The sequence below is a fragment of the Trachemys scripta genome, chromosome 8 (genome assembly GCF_013100865.1).
Source record: "Trachemys scripta elegans isolate TJP31775 chromosome 8, CAS_Tse_1.0, whole genome shotgun sequence".
NCBI lineage: Eukaryota > Metazoa > Chordata > Testudines > Emydidae > Trachemys > Trachemys scripta.
This window is the reverse complement of record NC_048305.1, coordinates 45773524-45790802: the sequence shown is the minus strand read 5'-3', so window position 1 is coordinate 45790802 and position 17279 is coordinate 45773524. Positions and strand designations below refer to the sequence as shown.

The 17279-nt window shown below is 52.5% G+C and overlaps 1 protein-coding gene across 1 annotated transcript; it reads right to left on the bottom strand.

Moving 5' to 3' along the window:
- Nucleotides 1–826: 826 nt before the first annotated feature.
- MYOC (myocilin) lies at nt 827–16821 on the bottom strand. Its single transcript, XM_034778021.1, has 3 exons — nt 15092–16821; nt 4133–4261; nt 827–1793 (listed from the first exon to the last, which is right to left on the bottom strand). Exons 1-3 carry the CDS (start codon nt 15681–15683, stop codon nt 1009–1011), a joined length of 1506 nt encoding a protein of 501 aa, XP_034633912.1. The 5' UTR covers nt 15684–16821; the 3' UTR covers nt 827–1008.
- Between the last annotated feature and the right edge of the window lie 458 nt (nt 16822–17279).

Sequence of the window (17279 nt, the reverse complement as noted above, 5' to 3'; positions counted from 1 at the left end):
TGATAATCTGTAGAGGTGGCTGCTGGGCTCCCAGCGGAAGCTTGGTCCCGACAAGGCATGCACTGTGCTTAGGAGGAGAGAGGCTGGCAATGGAAGGGTTTATACGCAGCAGCTGAAAGCTCTCTTGTAGGGTGCCCGCTGCCTGGCATGTCTAGTCATTTTTAACTCCTGCAGCACATTTCTGAGATGCCCCTGCCAAGTCAGCCCACTAAGGACCCAATCCAAAGCTCAGTGAAGTCAGCTGGAGTCTTTCCATTGGCTTATTTGGGTGTTGGACTAAGTCTATAGGCCTTGATGTTCTCCTACTGAATCTGGGTGTGACACAACTTTGCAGAATCTGCTCCTGTCAACGCCGCCTTGGCTAGCACCTGGTGTTGACTGCATAGCACATTCCCCTTGTCTCAGCTGATGCTGGGCAGGAATATGGTTGGCTGATGGTCACTGGGTTTTTATTAGCCATTCTGTGAAGATGGTACCCAGCCACCTCTCTCCCCTAAAATATTATTAGCCTCCTGCCATGAACGGTTTGGTCTGCTTGGCTGGAATCACAGTGTCTTTTAGCCAAGGGTGCAGGCAGGTTTAGTCATTCTAGATCTATGCAATTGGCCCACACGCTCCAAATGTTGCATAACCCTGAACAACTTGTTACTTTTTTTTCTACATGTTCCAAATTCATCCCATGTGTAATTCAGAGAGAGGCAAGGGGAATGACGCCAGGGCTGTAAATGCCTATTGACGTACGTTCCCAAGTGGCGCAAAGTTATTCCCACTCTATTGTTATTTGAGCCCCACTGGTGCTCTCAGAATATGAACCTCCGATCCTGGAGTCTTTGCCCAGTTCAATGAGCGCTCTGCCTGAGTAAGGGGCTCAGGGCTGAGTCTAAGGAAAGCTCAGGAAGAATAGGAAGAGCAAATGTATGAGATTGACAGCTGGCTAGACTTGCCCCTAGCCCACGAGCTGCTAGTTAGCAATGAGCATGGTGTGTCCTCCTCCTGCCCTGAGGCTCCTCATATCGTGGAGAGTCTGATGTCATAGGTGACCATGTTGAAATTGTCCCAAGCGAAGAGCTTTCTCTCCGTGGGGTTGTAGTCCACCATGCTGCTGTACCCATAGCGGTTCTCGAAGCGGATGCTCAGCGGCTTGCTAGTGCTGGTGGCCGTGTGGTAGGCAAAGTTGACGGTGGCATCTGGGGCTGAGTAGCTACTGATGGTGTACAAGGTGCCACAGATCATAAAGGAATTGGCCACAGCTTGCTTGCGGATGTTGGTTTCCCAGGTCTGCTCAACCTCCAGTGTCTCTGGATCCAGTTTGGAGAGGACGATGGCCCCTTTGGCCTTGTCTGTGCTGTATGTCACCCACAGCCCCATCTCATCAACAGCTAGGTCAATGTCTGTGTACCCACCCCAGGAATAAGGGAATTGGCCATGGTAGCCAGCACTGGGGATGTCCTTTTGGACTGGGATCTTTTCTGTCTTCAGGTTGTACTTGGCCACCGTCCTGGACTTGCGCCGCTGGAAGTACAGGGAGCCCCTGTATATGATGGCTCCAGTGCTTTCCATGGACCGGGGCAGGACGTGAACCTTGGAGGGATAGCCCTTCATGAACTGATCAGCGTCGTCATATTCAAAGACCTGGCGGATGTCAGTGCCAATGGCATTGACTCTCCAGGTGGTCTCGCAGGTGTAGGGGGGAACAGGCTCTGGGTCCTTCATCCACACGCCATACTTGCCAGCAATAGTTTCAGCCCTGCGGAAGGTCACAGGTTCCCCCACCCAGACCAGCTCTCCACACCCTGCTCAAGGAAGAAAAAAATAATTCAGTTATTCTGTCTGTCACCAGTGGTAGATTTCCTACCAAAAGGCTAAAATCCACAAAAGCCACACTCACCCAGCAATAACTAGCAGGAAAGATCATTTACTGGATTCTAAATAAGTAAATCATTCCATGAAGCTGATGGAGGAGATACCCCCTCAATTTACTAACAGCAGCCTTCCAGCACTTATCAACACACCAGCATTGCCCCCTAGGCTATGCTCCTAAGCAGTGCAGGCAGACAGAAAAAAGAGGAGAGGACAAGGAGAAAAGAAGCAGGAATGATTGTCTGTTAAGAGAGATGGGGGGCGGGGGGGAAGAGGTGAATAGTTTGGAAGGGGATTTCGCAGCATGGACTTTCTTGCTCAAGTGATATTTAAAGGTTTTCATGATGTGGTTAAGATGAAAGACCAAGATGTTCATTTTTTTTTTTCCAAGTGGGACCTCAGCTGCAATAGCCCAGGCACTGTGTTTTAATAGACCCACTTGGGTTTCCTAGTAACATTTCAGGTAGGATGGGTGAGCATCCGCAATATGAACTCTGATCTGATGAGGCAGCTGCAAAGGTCTCAACCGTTAAATCCTAGTTTTAAAAATGGCTCCTGACATCCAGCCAGGGGAAGTCAGAAGCCAAGGGTGGAATGTCCTGGGGACCTATTTTATTTCTGAAAGGCAGAGGCTGGGTTGCAGGGCTTAGATGGACAATGTATAAAGCACCAGCATGGAGGAAAACAGTTTCAGGAAACCAGCCCAGAAAGAGTAGGAGTCTTTGGCCACGATGAACAAAGTCAATGAGAGGCAAGCTCAGAGGGTGCTTTAACAATTCTCCTGCCCACCATCTGCTACCACCCTTCCTTAGTGGACTTCACCAGTGGTGTTCCTTTCGATGGCCAAAGAGGTGGTTTACAAGCAGTAGGAGGCCTTCCCTCTTCCCCTGTCATACTCCGCACCAGACACAGGTACGTGGACTGGGAATGGACCCCAGGCCTCCTGTGTTCCAATGCAGAGCGCTTAGCTACATGCCACTCAACCAGCACCATCCCTTCCATCGCTCTACCTCTGGGATTAAAAAACAGGTCAGTGACCCCTTCCAGGTGCTGACATAGCTGTGGACAGTGCCCGATCTGTCTTGGTGGAGGCCCATTGTGGTGTCACACCAAAGCTGAATCCAGGGCTTGTTTCCATTGTGCATGGGCCATAAGGCCATTTTTGGTATCGCCAACCTGGCAGATTCCAAAATCCTGAGACTGACCCTCCACAATCATGAGATTATGGTTTTAAACAACTTTTGTGGCTGCTTCCTCTTTGCCTTGGGGTTTTTGGGCCTTTCGCGGGTTCTCGCTTCACCTTTTCAAGCTTTTCTCCACTGCCGTGCAGGCTAGAATCATATTTATTTAAAGTAAAGCTGAGCTGCTCATGCCTACAGGAGCTGGGACTTTGGGGAAAATGCCCAAGTGTGTGCAAAGTGACAAAAGCTGGCAGCACAGCAGGGATGGGCTAATCAAAGAAAAGTGATTCAAGTTCACAGTTTGTTGCTTAACCAATAATAACAGAAGGAAACATGGCATGGCACCACTGACCTCATTTTAAGAGCAGCCTCCTGATTCTATTAGCTCTTACAGCTAGGGGGAAATCCCCATAAGTTGTGTACTAAGTGTTATGCTTTATTATTTAGAGATGGGCCTGACCCCTGGGTTCCGAGTGATCCTGAATTGCAGAGTGGTGGACATGCAGACCCTGCTCTGAATTTTGTATTTAGAATCCTCTCTGATGTAGTTGTTCGGGGACTGCCTAAGGACAGCGTCAGTGAGTGCCTGAGAAAGTTAGCCCAAAGAGACTGAGTCAGTTCCAGTGGACAAGTTCAGCTCTCCGTTCTCTGCCGTGGGGCAGACCTGCGGCTGGGCAGATTCCAGCCTGGACTCATGGTCTGGAGGTGTTCACAGTGAGGCTGGCTGCTGGAGCAGGGGTTTGAACTCCCTTCTTGGGTCTGGCACAAGGTGGCCATATCCTTGCCTGGATTGCTTGGTGTTCAGCAAAGGACAGGACAGACAGGCTGGCCAGGGTAAGGTGGGGAAATGGGACGAGAGAAGGAGGCAGAATAAGAAGCAATGATGGAAATAGAACCAGATAAAGGAGCTGAGAGGCAGAGAAGCTGATATTCCCCAGCTAGGCTCTTCCCTGGTGTGGAGAGTGAGGGCGACAGTATAAGAGAGAGGGTGGGGGAGGAGAAGAAAAGCGACTGCAGCGATGGTGCTAGAAGGACGAGGCCTAGCTCTATGAACCCGCAAGGAGGAAAAGGCATCAAGGTGATCTTTGTACCAGTGGCCGTGTCCCCAGTGGCAGGGTGACTGGAGGAGGGGTGCTCCTCGAAGACGCTGGAAGCGGGCACCTCCGTCAGCTCAGATTTCAGCTCCTGATAGTCAAAACTCTCCATATCCCACTTGGAAACTACAGGGAGGGATGGGAATAGACACGGTGAGGCTGGTGACAGGAACAGGGTGAGGACACAGCTCAGTGAAGCGTAGAAGCATGTGTACACTCTCCTGGGCATGGCCAGACATGCCCTCTCAGCCGGGCACACACACAAGCGCAGTTGCACACATGATTATGCGCAATCTCTTTCACATGCACTCAGCAATCCACTAGCCCTGCCATTAGCATGGTACTGTACATGGGTCAGCATGCTTCTCCCTTGTGTCCTGGGAGCTGGAGAGCAACCTTTCTTTGAATCCAAACACTGTTCCTCCCTGCCCCCCACATTGCAACGTCAGCACTCGGTGCTGATGTCAGAACCCCATAGTAGGCAGGGGATGGGGAGGGGGGGCAATCTGTCCCTGTAGAGGAGGTCTCATTCGGCCCAACCCACATTTGGCTGGCCAAAATAGCCTCTCCCCATCATGCCAAGACCTGCCCTGTCCTGGGATAATGAGCAGTTATTATTTAGTTGTATTATCCTAGCACCTAGGAGCCCCAGTCACACCCCAAGGCTGCATGTGTGATAGGAGCTGTACTGTAGCACCTAGGAGTGTCAGTCATTGACCAGCATCCCACTGTGCTAGGTGCTGTACATTGGGTATTACAGTAGGGCACCTGTCCTGGATCAGGTAGCTAACTCTATTCTTCTACAGCTGGTGGTATGTGTGCCCATGCCTGGCACTCTGTAATGCTCCCCTGCGGATCTGTCACACTGTGCCTAGCCCTTTGCAAGCACTATTCTTTACCCACCTTCAGTGCAGGTCAGGGAAGCTACTCTGCTCGGTCTTCAAACGCCATTTGCCTTTGCAGTGAAAGTTCTGCTTGCAGCCAGGACGGCATGTGTGCCACAGGTGTCTCTGGCTTTGTGGATGCTTGTTACGGTTTTACACTGCTGCCGAGGTCTAGATGCAGTGTCATCCAAAAATCCATACCAGCTACTGGCAGAAGTATCGAATAGCTCCCCTATTTCTGCTCGCTGGTAGAGAATGAACATGCAGTGACTTCAAAAGGGACCAACCCTGGAGCCTTTGCTTCTGTGTAAAACAAACATTCAACTCTCTTCAGATTCCTGCTTAATGTCAGCGGGCACTGGGGTACAGCAGTGGGCAGGAAGGGTCTTTCCTTCCTTCAGAAAGTCACTGTCAGGACAAGTTCAAGGCTTGTTAGCAGCATAAATCTAACTCACTGCACACCACCAGCAGTGTCCTCAGTTCCTCTTTCATTCTGTCCACTGAGCTTGTCCGCTCCATTTCTGTGACAACGCAGCGCATTGGAGCTAACTGGTGTCTCGCTGGCTGAATGGAGCCAGGGGACTCAAGGCAGACTCAGCGAGGAGTGACAGTAGGGAAAGGAGCAAGGCTGTACAGCTGTAGCTGTAGCAAAGTCTAGTGTGTTGGGGTTCCTCTTACAGGGTCCCCAAGGAACATGATTCTAATTGTAAGCATGTTGCAGTGACACTTGTTCCCCTCTGGATGAATGTTGTTATTGAAAATAAATTATCTTTAATACAGGTAACACTAGGAGCCTAACAACTTGGATAACGTCCCCAGCATTACATGGAGAATTCCAACTGACAGGTCAGGTCCAGCTATTTATTACCCATCCGAAACTGTTTTAACTTAGCCATGCTGGAAATCCAAAGGGCAGAGAAGGCAATGGCAACCCCACACAGGCTTCTGTGTAAAACAAACATTCAACTCTCTTTTGAACCAGTCGCTTCAGCTCCTAGTGCCAGGGCCTGCTCAGCATACAGTGAGATTTCAAACAGAGATCTGACCAGTTGCAGGGGTGCATTTTAAAACTCCCACTGGAGCAGATTTAGGCCATCCCTGAGGGCTTTTAGTATCAGATGTCTGGCCAGCGCTTTGGGACGAAAGGAGCTACGCAGTATAAATGCAAGACACCGTAGTTATGAGTTTGACGGTCATGACTTCTCACAATTCCCTGTTTAATTCTAATGCGTGGCAAAGTGTTGTTGTGACCGGCATCCTAGTGAGGGCCAGCTATGGTCACTCAATGAGGGTGAACTGCAAAAGATGGGGCAGCCAGACCCCCAAAAGCTGGCGGATATTCCAGTACTTAGATTTACCAAGCTAGCATAAAACAGCTTCTTTATTACCTTACCAGTTACTCAGAAGTCCAGATAACACAGTTCCCTTAAAGTGATCCAGCCTCAGGCCTCCATCCAGGTACCCATGTCAAATATGATGAAAATTTCTGTAAATCTTATGTCATCATATAAAAGAAAAGGTTCTACCAATCCCAAAGGATCGGACACGTTACTCCCTAAATTATTGAATATTCCAGATCTTGCCCAAATGCACTCTACAGCCAATTCTTATTAACTAAACTAAAATTTATTAAAAAAACAAGAGAGAGATAGAATGGTTAAAACATTGAGATTTAGATTGATAACAGAGATGGTGAGCTTTGTAGTTGCAAAGAGTTCCTTTAGAAGTCAGTTCATAAGTTATAGTCCAATGTCCAAATTTCATATTCAGGTCGTACCAGCATAACTGGGACCTCAGTCTTGTGACTCAAACTTCCCCAGATGAAGCTTAAGCAGATCTGAGACGACAGAATCAGGACCCAAGGATCTTTTATACAATTTCATGTTCTCTTTGACAAGCTGGGAGTTCCTCCGGGAACAAAAGGTAATTAGGATGATTTGAAGGAGGTCCATCACCAGTACTTAACTATAGAATTAACATAAGGCAATTTGCTTATTCCTCCACTATTCACAGTACATTTCAAAGAGAGATGAATATCGAGATATCCCGTGTTTACAATTCATTTAAATGCTAGGATGTTCTTTTGATCACTGAACTATCAGAATACAGCCTAGACAGGGACTGTTGATTACGTTGTGGACCCTAGGCGCGCGCGCGCGTGTGTGTGTAAAAACACAAACATTATCTCCCCACACCTCTTTTGAGGGTTATTTAATTTGCAGGATGTTTAACCCTTTCTGGCCATGCGTCACAGTTGTACTTTCAGCTTCCCTTGAAGGGAAAACCGCACACTTACATTTCTGCATAGTGCATCCTCCTGCTTTATGCCTGACATAGCTTTAGGACTGGAAAACCTCCCTAGGGGCTCATTAGCAGTAGCTGACTCCAGCCGCAGGTATTTCAAAATTGGCCCTGGGCCAAATTGACCAGCAGCTGATTTTCCAGAAAATGAACCCAGACTTGCAGCGGGGAGGGGAAATACACTTGGCCTGTAGTTTTAAAAGCGATCATTCCATAGGCTCTCTACAAAGCGCAGCCAAAGAGCCTGGGTTTCTCATTCTTTTGGCCATGTGAGCCCCAAGTAGGCAGGGCACATAAGCGTGCCTAACTTTAAGCATGTGAGTAATCCATTGAGATCCGTGAGACTACTTGTGAAATTAGGCCTGAACTTAAGTAACTTGTGGCCATGGAGAATAATTTTACACAGGGATATTAGAGAAGGGGCTATATATCACCAAAGTGTGTGTGCATGGATCTCAGTTTCACAGCTGGCTCCTCCCTATAAATGAGTCAAACTCAATTCTGCAGGTCCTAAAAAGACCCACGGAACAGAGATCTGCTTTCAGGGGCTGGCTCAGGTTTGCCAATCCTTTTGGCCACCAAAATATTGGCATTTCCCTCTTGACCACAGTGCCTCCTACAGTGTTGGAAGAGAACTGCAGGCTAATTGGACTCACCCAAAGGTTTAGTCTGACAAGTGGTGATGCTGGTATGGGCCTGGGGACCATCTTTGCTGGTTACTCCTCGGGCCACAGGTCAACCCATTCAGCCCTGAGCTATGATAGCACAGGAGTAAATGGATATCTCGCCAGCACCAGTGTGAAAAGCCGAACAAAGCCCACTTAACAGCAGGGTTCTATCTCAGTGCTGAGTGATAATCCTGCCCCGCCCACAGAAGGTGCAGGAGGCCTCCTCTACCCCCCGCAGAGTTTAGCTGGGCTTTGTGGGCACTGAGTGGATGATGATTCTCAGTATCCTGTGTCCATCATCACCAGAGACAAGCACCGTTGCTCTCCATTGGGGGTGGAGCCTATCTTTCTGGCTCTCCGTCCCCCTCTAGTGGCTGGACTATGTAGGGGTTTATGAATCCATTACTAGCTTTGAGCTAATAGAGCTGGGGCTTTAGCTCAAGTAGTCAAGGGTTGCAGTTTGCAACTCCTGAGGCCCCCTGGGTTCAATCTCCACTCTCAATTACCTACCCCCACCCTGAGAGTTGGGGAGGCATGCAGGCACAGCCCCAGAACAACAGCAGAGGACGCAAGGTGCCTAACTGCTAGCCCAGCAAGGCCAATGTGTGTTTGGTTTTCAGATGGTACAGGGACAGTTAAGAGGGGGATAAAGTGGAAATAATGTTTATTTATTTTGCTGCTGTTAGCAGGTCCTAGTGGCCCTTTAAGGGAAACTCAGATCAGTTACAGCCTGGCTGCCTGAGTCAGCCCAGGCCAAGGGAATTCTGGGGCTTATAGTTCTCACAGGAAGTATGGGATGCTAGGCAACAGCAAGGCCTGCTGGGAAATGGGATGAGGCTATAAAAGAGCTGAGAGTGGGGCTAGCTGTTGGGTATACTGGGTGTTTTGGGCGAGAAGTGCCCTGACAGAGGTCAGCAGGGGCTATGTGGCCAGTCTGGGAAGGGGGTGGGTTGGAAAATGAGTGGAAAGGGCTGGAAAAAGAAGGCCTAGAGCAGTGGTTCTCAAACTGTGGGTTGGGACCCCAAAGTGGGTTGTGACCCTGTTTTAATGGGGTCACCAGCGCTGGTGTTAGACTTGTTGGGCCTGGGCCTGGGCCTGAAGCCAAAGTCTGAGCCCCACCGCCCAGGGTGGAAGCTGAAGCCAGACTGATTCAGCCCTGAGCAGTGGGGCTCACGCTTCTGCTTCCGCCCTGGGTTGTGGGGCTCAGGTTCTAGCCTCCCTGCCCAGGGCTGCAGCCCTCAAGCTTTGCCCCCTCCCATGCAGGGTGGTGGGGGTTGGGCTTTGGCCCCACTGCCTGGGGTAGCAGGGCTCAGGCTTCAATCCCCCTTCCTGGGGTCATGGAGTAATTTTTGTTGTCAGAAGGGGGTCATGGTGCAATGAAGTTTGAGAAACCCTGGTCGAAGATGGGGGCTGTGAAGAGAGGGATGGAAGCAAGAGAAGGAAAGAGCCTGAGCTAGAGAAGTGGGGTGAGTTTGAGGCCTAGTGTGTGCAGATGATCTAGGGACTTCCAGAGAGGGAGAAAGGAAGCTCCCCCCTTTGCTCTCCTGTATTGAGGTGGGAAGCCAGGGCAGACCCTGGGGGAGGACAAAGGTCTGAGACTCTTCTCAAGAAAAGAGCCCAGGGAGTGCAAAGAGCTGCCCAGGTGTGCTGTGGAAAAGGAGATGGAGACTGTCCTCCAAGGGCAATGGAAGTGGGGCCATGCCAGAGAGGTAAGCCAGATTCCTGCGCACCTACTAATGTTCTGGGCTAACATCCCCCTGGTGTGCAGGTTTCACCCCTCTGAGCCCATAGGAGCTGTCACTCTGGAGGAGAGCGCCTCCTGTGGGCAGGCAAGTGGTATTGCACCAGGCGCTCAGTGTAAAGGCAAGGCAAGCAGCCTCCTGTTGTGCAGGGTGTGCAGTTTGATAAGAAAGCAGGGGCATTGCAGACACCTGACTGCAGTACGGGTGCAGGAGTAGGGCCCTCTTCTGTGGCAGTGGGGAGGGCTTCATCATACTTTGCCTCCTGGTGTGTGGGGAGTTCTCTGCCTTCGAGGACCATTCTAGCTCAGGGGCTCTATAAATCCACTTGAGAGACGCCTGTTGGGCTGAGTTATTGGGATGGTATATGTGCAAACAGCAGTGATAGCTGGCTGGAAAGGTATGGGCACTGAACTTCAGCCAGGTCTGAGGGAGAAGAAGAGAGGTGTCCTGTCCTGGGGTGTGTCTAAGCCACGAGAGGAAACAGGTTGCCGACTGCTTGGAGTAAAGGAGTTTCCCAGGGATTTGCTGCCTCCTTCCCCTGCCTCACTCCCAATACAGTCAAGTCACTGACTGGAATGACTCCAAGGGGCAGAAGGGCTGTGAGAGGCTGCTGTCAGGTCACATGACTGAGTACAGTGCTAGGGGGTAACCAGGCTGGTTCAGCCGACCCACAGAATGTGATCGCTCTAGAGCGTGGTTGCACTTTCTTGTGCCATCTGGAGAGGTTAATGGAGCCTGATGGACCCACAGGTTCCACAGCCTCCCAGCCCTGTGGCCAGTCTCCTTCCCAGAATGAATTAACTCCACTGGCCAGAACAGAGATGCTAATAAACCCTCAGCACTTTGCTCTGTTCTGATCAGAGGCAGGGACAGATTTTAAGTGTCCCTCTTCCCAAAGCTTTGCGGGGTGGGGTGGGATTTGGGATTCAAAGGTTCTGTTCAGGCCTTAGAACAGGGCCCCAGAGGTAGTTGTAGCGGGACAATGGGCCAGTCGAGTGTCAGAATACTTTAATCACTGGACAGGGCACCATGATCCTCTTTCTTGCTGGGTAGTTTCTACTTTGCATCCAGGGATCCATCAGGGCTGCTCTTGATTATCCCCTCCTGGCTTGGCCAAGTTCTAAGCTAGAAATGTCTGCAGGGAGAAATGCACGTGATGGTGTAACTTCACCTGAAAGTGCCTATGGCTTGTGTGTGGGTGTTTGACATCTCAGGAGCCCTGAGATGAAACAGCAATTCTGTATTTGCCTAGATGAGCTGAAGATGAGACACTTTACAATGGTTCCTGTGACGGCAGAGTGGTGGATTGGTGACTTGGGTGGCACTTCTGTAGACACTGTTGGACGTGGGGAAATAGAGGGAGCTGGTCCTCACGGTGTAAATCAACCAAGCTCCTTCGATCTATCCCAGCTGAGGGGCTAGCACCCTGCATTTTCCTAGCCACAAAACAATGTGTCCATTTCTCAGCCTTGGGGACTCTTATTCAGATTAAGAAAACAAACAAGATCTCCAGGGGAGAGGGAGAGCACACAGCAGTCTGCTCAGTAACACTCTGCAGCTGAACAGAAACACAAAATGACAGCTGTCCCTCAAGGGTCTACAGCTATATTCCCAGTGCCTTACTGATTTGTGTTAAGGTTCCAACCAAATCTTCAGAAGCGGTCACTGAGTTTGTGTTGGCCTTCGTCTGTGTGGGAGCCCTGTGCGTGCCTTGTCAGGAAGGGCAGCACGCGGCAGCTCCTCATCTATGGTTGACCCGCTAGAGTGCCTAGTGTCTGGGCATGATGTCACGGGGTGGAAAGTGTGGCTGAGCAGGACTGGGCTCACTGGATGGAGCTCGAATGGCGCTGAGTGCCTCAGATACCTGCAGTGGGACAGGCACAGCGGGATCTGAGTCCTCAGAGGGCCAGGACTTGCTCTCGGGGTGATTCAGCCCTTTTGTGCAGAGGCTGCAAAGCAGCCTAAGGGCCCCCTTAGGAATATCCCTGCATGGGGGAGGGCACAGCTGCTGTGGCTGGCTATGTGCATCCCTCCTACAGGGTCCTCTGGTGTGGGAGGCATGTCGGAGGGAGGTGGGGACGGCATAGCTGAGGCATTCCCATAGGCGCTGACTCTGTGGGTGCTCCAGGCTCAAGCACCCACTTAAAAAACCCTGAGGGCCAGCCAGAATCACCAGGTCAGCAAGGTGCCCACCCAGGACTCCCAGCAGGGCTGGATTAATTTTCTGTGTGCCCCAATGCCTGGACTGTGGCCCTGCTCTGCCTGTGCTCTGCCCCAGCCCTTGTCCTTGCTCAGCCTCTTTCCACCCACACTGAGCCTCTCCTCCCTGAGGCCCTGCCCCTGCTTAGCCTCTTTGCCCCAAGGCCCCTCCACCCCAAGTCCCTGTCCCTGCTTAGCTTCTTCCTCCCTAAGGCCTAGGGTGACCAGGTGTCCGGTTTTCAACCATAACACCCAGTCGAAAAAGGTCTGTGGTGGCTCTGGTCAGCATTGCTGACTGGGCTGTTAAAAGTCCGGTCAGCAGTGCTGCGGTGCTAAGGCAGGCTAGTCCCTATCTGTGCTGGGGCACCGCGCTGCACCCTGGAAGTGGCAAGCAGGTTCGGCTCCCAGGTGGGGGAGCCACAGGGCTCCGCACGTTGCCCCTGCCCCAAGCACCGGCTCTGCACTCCCATTGGCCAAAAACCAGAGCCCCCTCCCACATCCTGAACCCCTCATCCCCAGCTCCACCCTAGAGCCCTCACTCCCTCCTGCACCCCAACCCCCGCTTCAACCCACAGCTCCATCCTACACCCCAAACCCCTCATCCCCAGCCCCACCCCAGAGCCAGCACCCTCAGCTGGAGCCCTCCCACATCCAAACTCCCTGACCCAGCCCGGAGCCCCCTCCCGCACCCTCAACCCCTCATTTCTGGCCCCACCCCAGAGCCTGCACCCCCATTTAGACCCCTCACCTTCTCCCACGCCCCAGCCCAGTGAAAGTGAGGGAGAGTGAGCCACCGAGGGAGGGGGAAATGTGAGCGGGGGTGGGGCCTATGGGAACGGGTGGGGTCTCGGGGCAGGACTAGGGTGTTCAGTTTTGTGCCAATAGAAAGTTGGAAACCCTACTGAGGCCCTGCCCACTGCTCTCATGGCCAAGGAGGAGGCGGAGAGGCACACACACCAGCAAAAACAAAAGTCAGCACCTGTGGGCTTTCCTATGCCCCAGTTATCGTCAGGAGACACAACCCACAGGAGAGTTGCTATAGCTGGGATGCTAGTTAGGGCCCCCATACGGCTGCTCCGACCTGCACTCCAGGTCCAGCACTTCCCCTGTTGGGGGTGTCTGGGAACTGGGAAGTCACTGCTCCCATCCCAAGACTCCATGGGCGGCAGGTGAAGCTTCCCCTGGGGGAGGCTAGCTCCCCGTCCCTCCTCTTCCACTTGCAGCCCCACCCACACTCCACCCTCCCCGCTCACCGTGTGCATCCCTCCTCTCCTCCTTCCCCGCTCCTCCCCACTCGACCCCCCCCACCGCTGCTCACCACATGCATCCTTCTCCTCCTTCCTGCCTCCTCCCCACTCGTCCCCCCCCCCACTGCTCACCACATGCATCCCTCTCTCCTCTCCTCCTTCCCCGCTCCTCCCCACTCAGCACTCCCCACCACTGCTTGCCACATGCATCCCTCCCTCCTCTCTGGCCAAGCGGGGGCGTGGGGTGGGGGAGAGGAGGACGCAGCAAGAGCAGCGGCTGGGCCAAGCAGGGAGGGGGCCGATCGGCAAGGAGAGGAGGAACTAGGGTGACCAGATAGCAAGTGTGAAAAATCGGGACAAAGGGTGAGGGGTAATAGCCTATATAAGAAAAAGCCCCAAATATTGGGACTGTCCCTATAAAATCAGGACATCTGGTCACCCTAGGAAGAACTGGCGAGCAGTGGCAGGGACCTCCAGAGTGTGGGGTGGAGTGCTGGAGAGGAGCACCCAGGCAGCGGCGGTGAAGAACGCTGAGCTTTATATGCGCCATGCAGGTTTCCAGGCGGCTGAGGAGGTAGTATCTGCTACTTAGTGTCTGCCGTCCGGGTTCACCCGTAATCTCCCTGGAGAGTCCAAGGGACCTGGGAAGCTAAGAAGCAGATACCGCCTCCTCGGCCACCTGGGGAAACTGCATGGCGCATAATAAATAAGCAAAAACTTCCAGCTGAAGCCCATTCCCAGCCGGGAGGGAAAGAAGTGGGGCCACCACGTCCCAGGTGTCTGGCAGCAGGGTGGCTGTGCCAGGGGAGGCTCAGCACATTCACAGGGAGGAATCGGGGTCTCACTGAGGTTGCAGTGTTCTCCTCTGCCCAGCAGCAGGGTTTCTAGGTTCTTGCCTGGCGGGAAGCTCTGTTTAATGCCCAAAATGCTTGCACGTGGGGTGTCTGTCCCATAGCTCCCATCTCGGGTAAGAGCTGTAACCTGCTGGCTCCCAGATCCATTAATCCCACGTGTCCCCAGGCTGCATAGCACAGAAATGGGTCCTCTCCTGCCAGTGGGCTGGTGGAGAAGGGGAAAGGAATTGGAAGGGCAGTGGTGAACTAGGCACGTTGGAGAGAAAGAGATGGGGGAGAAAGCAACACTACAGCTTAGGATATAGTCCCCGGGACAGGGGCAGGGACAGACACCTGCACAAAGGCACGGCAGAGGGAATGCCAAAGAAAGGCACTTCTGGGCGTCTATCGGTTGGAGCCAGCTTGTCGGTGGGCTTGGCTGCAGCCGCGGGACTGTGTGTGCGTATTGTAACTCTTCCCCTTCTCTGCAGCGGGAGCTGGGCTCTGGCCACTAAGTTCAGATCTGGGTCTGAACTCCCTCGAAGTGTGAGGGCATCTGGGTCTGGGCCTATCTCTAGCTAGAGCCTCAGCCCTCTTGGGGAGGTGGCTCCCTGGAGTCTCTTGCTGTTGATTGTTGCTACTGAAGCAGCTGGAAGCTCCAAAGGGGATCACAACCCCATTGGGTTAGTTACACGCAGCGAGACGGCCCCTGCCCCAGAAAGTCTACCATCCCAGTGGACGAGAAAAAGAATGGGAGACAGATTAAGTGATGTGCCAGAAAGTCTGTGGCAGAGCTGGTAATTGATGCCAGGTCTCCTGGCTCCCAGTCCAGTGCATTAACCATCATCCTTTCCCTTCCAGACAATGGTCTAAGGACAGGAATCTAGGCAAGGGAGACTTATTTCCCACACCCCAACTGTACGCTCCAAGGGACAGCCACACACATCCAGGTGCAGACTCTGCATGGGCATCCTCTGCTGCAAAGGAGACAGCGAGGCCATGTGGCCTAGTGGGGCTCAAAGGGCTGAACCAGGAGTAAGGGAAACTCAGTGTGAGACTGGGTAAGTTCCCATGAACCTTACCTTCTTGGGAGTCTTGCTGGGAGTCCTGGGGGGGTGCCTCGCTGACCTGGTGATGCTGGCTGGCCCTCAGCCGAGCTGTCTCCTGGGTGTTGCTCTCCAGCCTCCTTCCCAGCTCAGCTTTTTCCTGCTCCAGTCGCCTCTTCTCCTCTTCCAGGAAGGACTTCTCCTGCCCAAGGGTGCTGTAGGCAGCCTCCAGCCTGCTGATTTGAGACTCCTGCTGGGCTCTCTCCATCCTCAGCCTGTCCAGCTCTCTCTGGAGCTCCGCAGCAGAAGCAGAGGAGCCCCCTGTCCCCAGCGCCATGTGCAGCTGGGTCACCAAGTTCTCCAGGAGGCTCAGCCTGGCTTTGGCTGACTCTAGCTCTGAGCGCTGCACGTTGCTCTCCCTCTGGAGCTCCCTGATGGCTGATGTTGCCTGGCCCAGTTCTGGACAGCTGGCCTCATTCGGGCTGGGTACGGCAAATGAGTAGATGCATCTACCGTTCCTGTCATTGGCTCTCCTGAGATGAACTGTGCTCCCCAGAGCCACCCGGGCCAGGCCCACTGACAGCAATAGCCAAACCATGAGCATCTTTGTTATGGATGCTGCCCCCATCAGCACTGCACACGGTACCCGTCAGTGCCTGGGAGAGCAGAGCTGCTTCCTGAGCTGCTGGCTATTGAGTGAGGGACGCCGCCAGCTCATTGGAGCTTCATTTATACAGCTGGGACTCAGGGTGGGGGGAGGGAGAGGATTGCTGTGCCAGAGGCATGGAATAACAGGAACCTTCCAGAGCTGGCTTTAGAACTTCTTAAAGGAACAGCATCTCCGATCCCACCTTCCCTCCCGCTCGCAGACGGACTCTCAGCAAAGAGTGCGGTGGTGTTCAGACTCGAGCAAAAGTTCTACGTGGGGTTGGGGCCTCTGAATGTAAATCAGGAGTTGCTCTGCTGAACGCAATGGGATGATGCTGCTGTAAAATCGGCGCGAGCGAGAGGGGAACGGAGCACTAGGGTTTTCTTTTCCAATGATAACCTGTCACGCTTGCCAGTCCAGAGAATCAGTGTATTTAGGGATGTGAGGGAGGAATTCACACTAGATTGCTGTCTGTCAGAGAGGATGGGCTGGCAGGCAGAGAGCTGGGTCATGCAGGCAGTTGCTGTCTGAGTTGGGTTAAACCTCCGAGTTCTACACGTGTAAGGCCTGTGTTTAAAAAACCTGTGTAAGGGGAGGTAGCTAGCTAGCCACCTCAGTACATACCCATACGCTGTTCCCCATATGCTGAAGTAGAGAATTCACTACTATTGGTATCCATGCTAGCGAGATCAAAGCTAGTTCAGGTATGGGTCTCTGTGCTGCAGTCACACACCTTGACTGCGGTGAAGACCTTCCCCAAGAGACAGAGGCTGGGAGAAATGTAGCTTCTTTTTTCCCTTAGCAGTTCTAGGAGCGTCAAATCTGCCCACCTCTGGTTCTGCTGGAGCGTTCATTGGAGGACTCGGGTGGGTTAGGATGTTTCTGAACCCTTTGCTGAAGGGATGGGCTTGCTCAAACTTGACCAGCACCAGCCTTTCTCCAGTCCGGGGCAGGTGTGCGAAGCTCAGCATGTTTTTTAACAAGACCATTTGTTTTTTTTAACTGCTCAGAATAAAAATCTTCCTCCAGGCACCTGGGTCGCTGCCCCAGCAAGGAGACCACACATGATCTGGAGAAAATCCACCAAGTATTGAATTAGTGAGTTCTGACCACAGTTAGTGATACTGCCCCCTGCTGGGTGACTGGGGATATTAACCTTTTATAATCCCACTGCATCTCATGAGACGGCAGTCAGAGGGTATGACTGGAGCACATGTAGACGTACCCAAGCTAGCTTGGATTTAGCTGGCTTGGGTACGGGTAGCCATGAAGCTGCAGCAGCCTGTGCTTCGATGCAGGCTAGCCGCATAAATAATCACCCAGGCTTCTTGGCAGCTTCACCGCTCCGGTAGCAAAGTTAGCTCAATTCAAGCTAGCTCGGGTTTATCTCCATGAGCTGCATCACTCAGCACTCCTCTGTGCCCGGCCTTTACTGAAAGCATCACATTACAGACCTGCATTATAAAGCAAAGGGCTGTGAAACGGAATAGCCAATAGGTGGACTAACTCTGGAACATGTTGTTTGTGGCATGACCAATAACCAGCTCACAGCAGGGGTATTAGGAAAAATAGGCT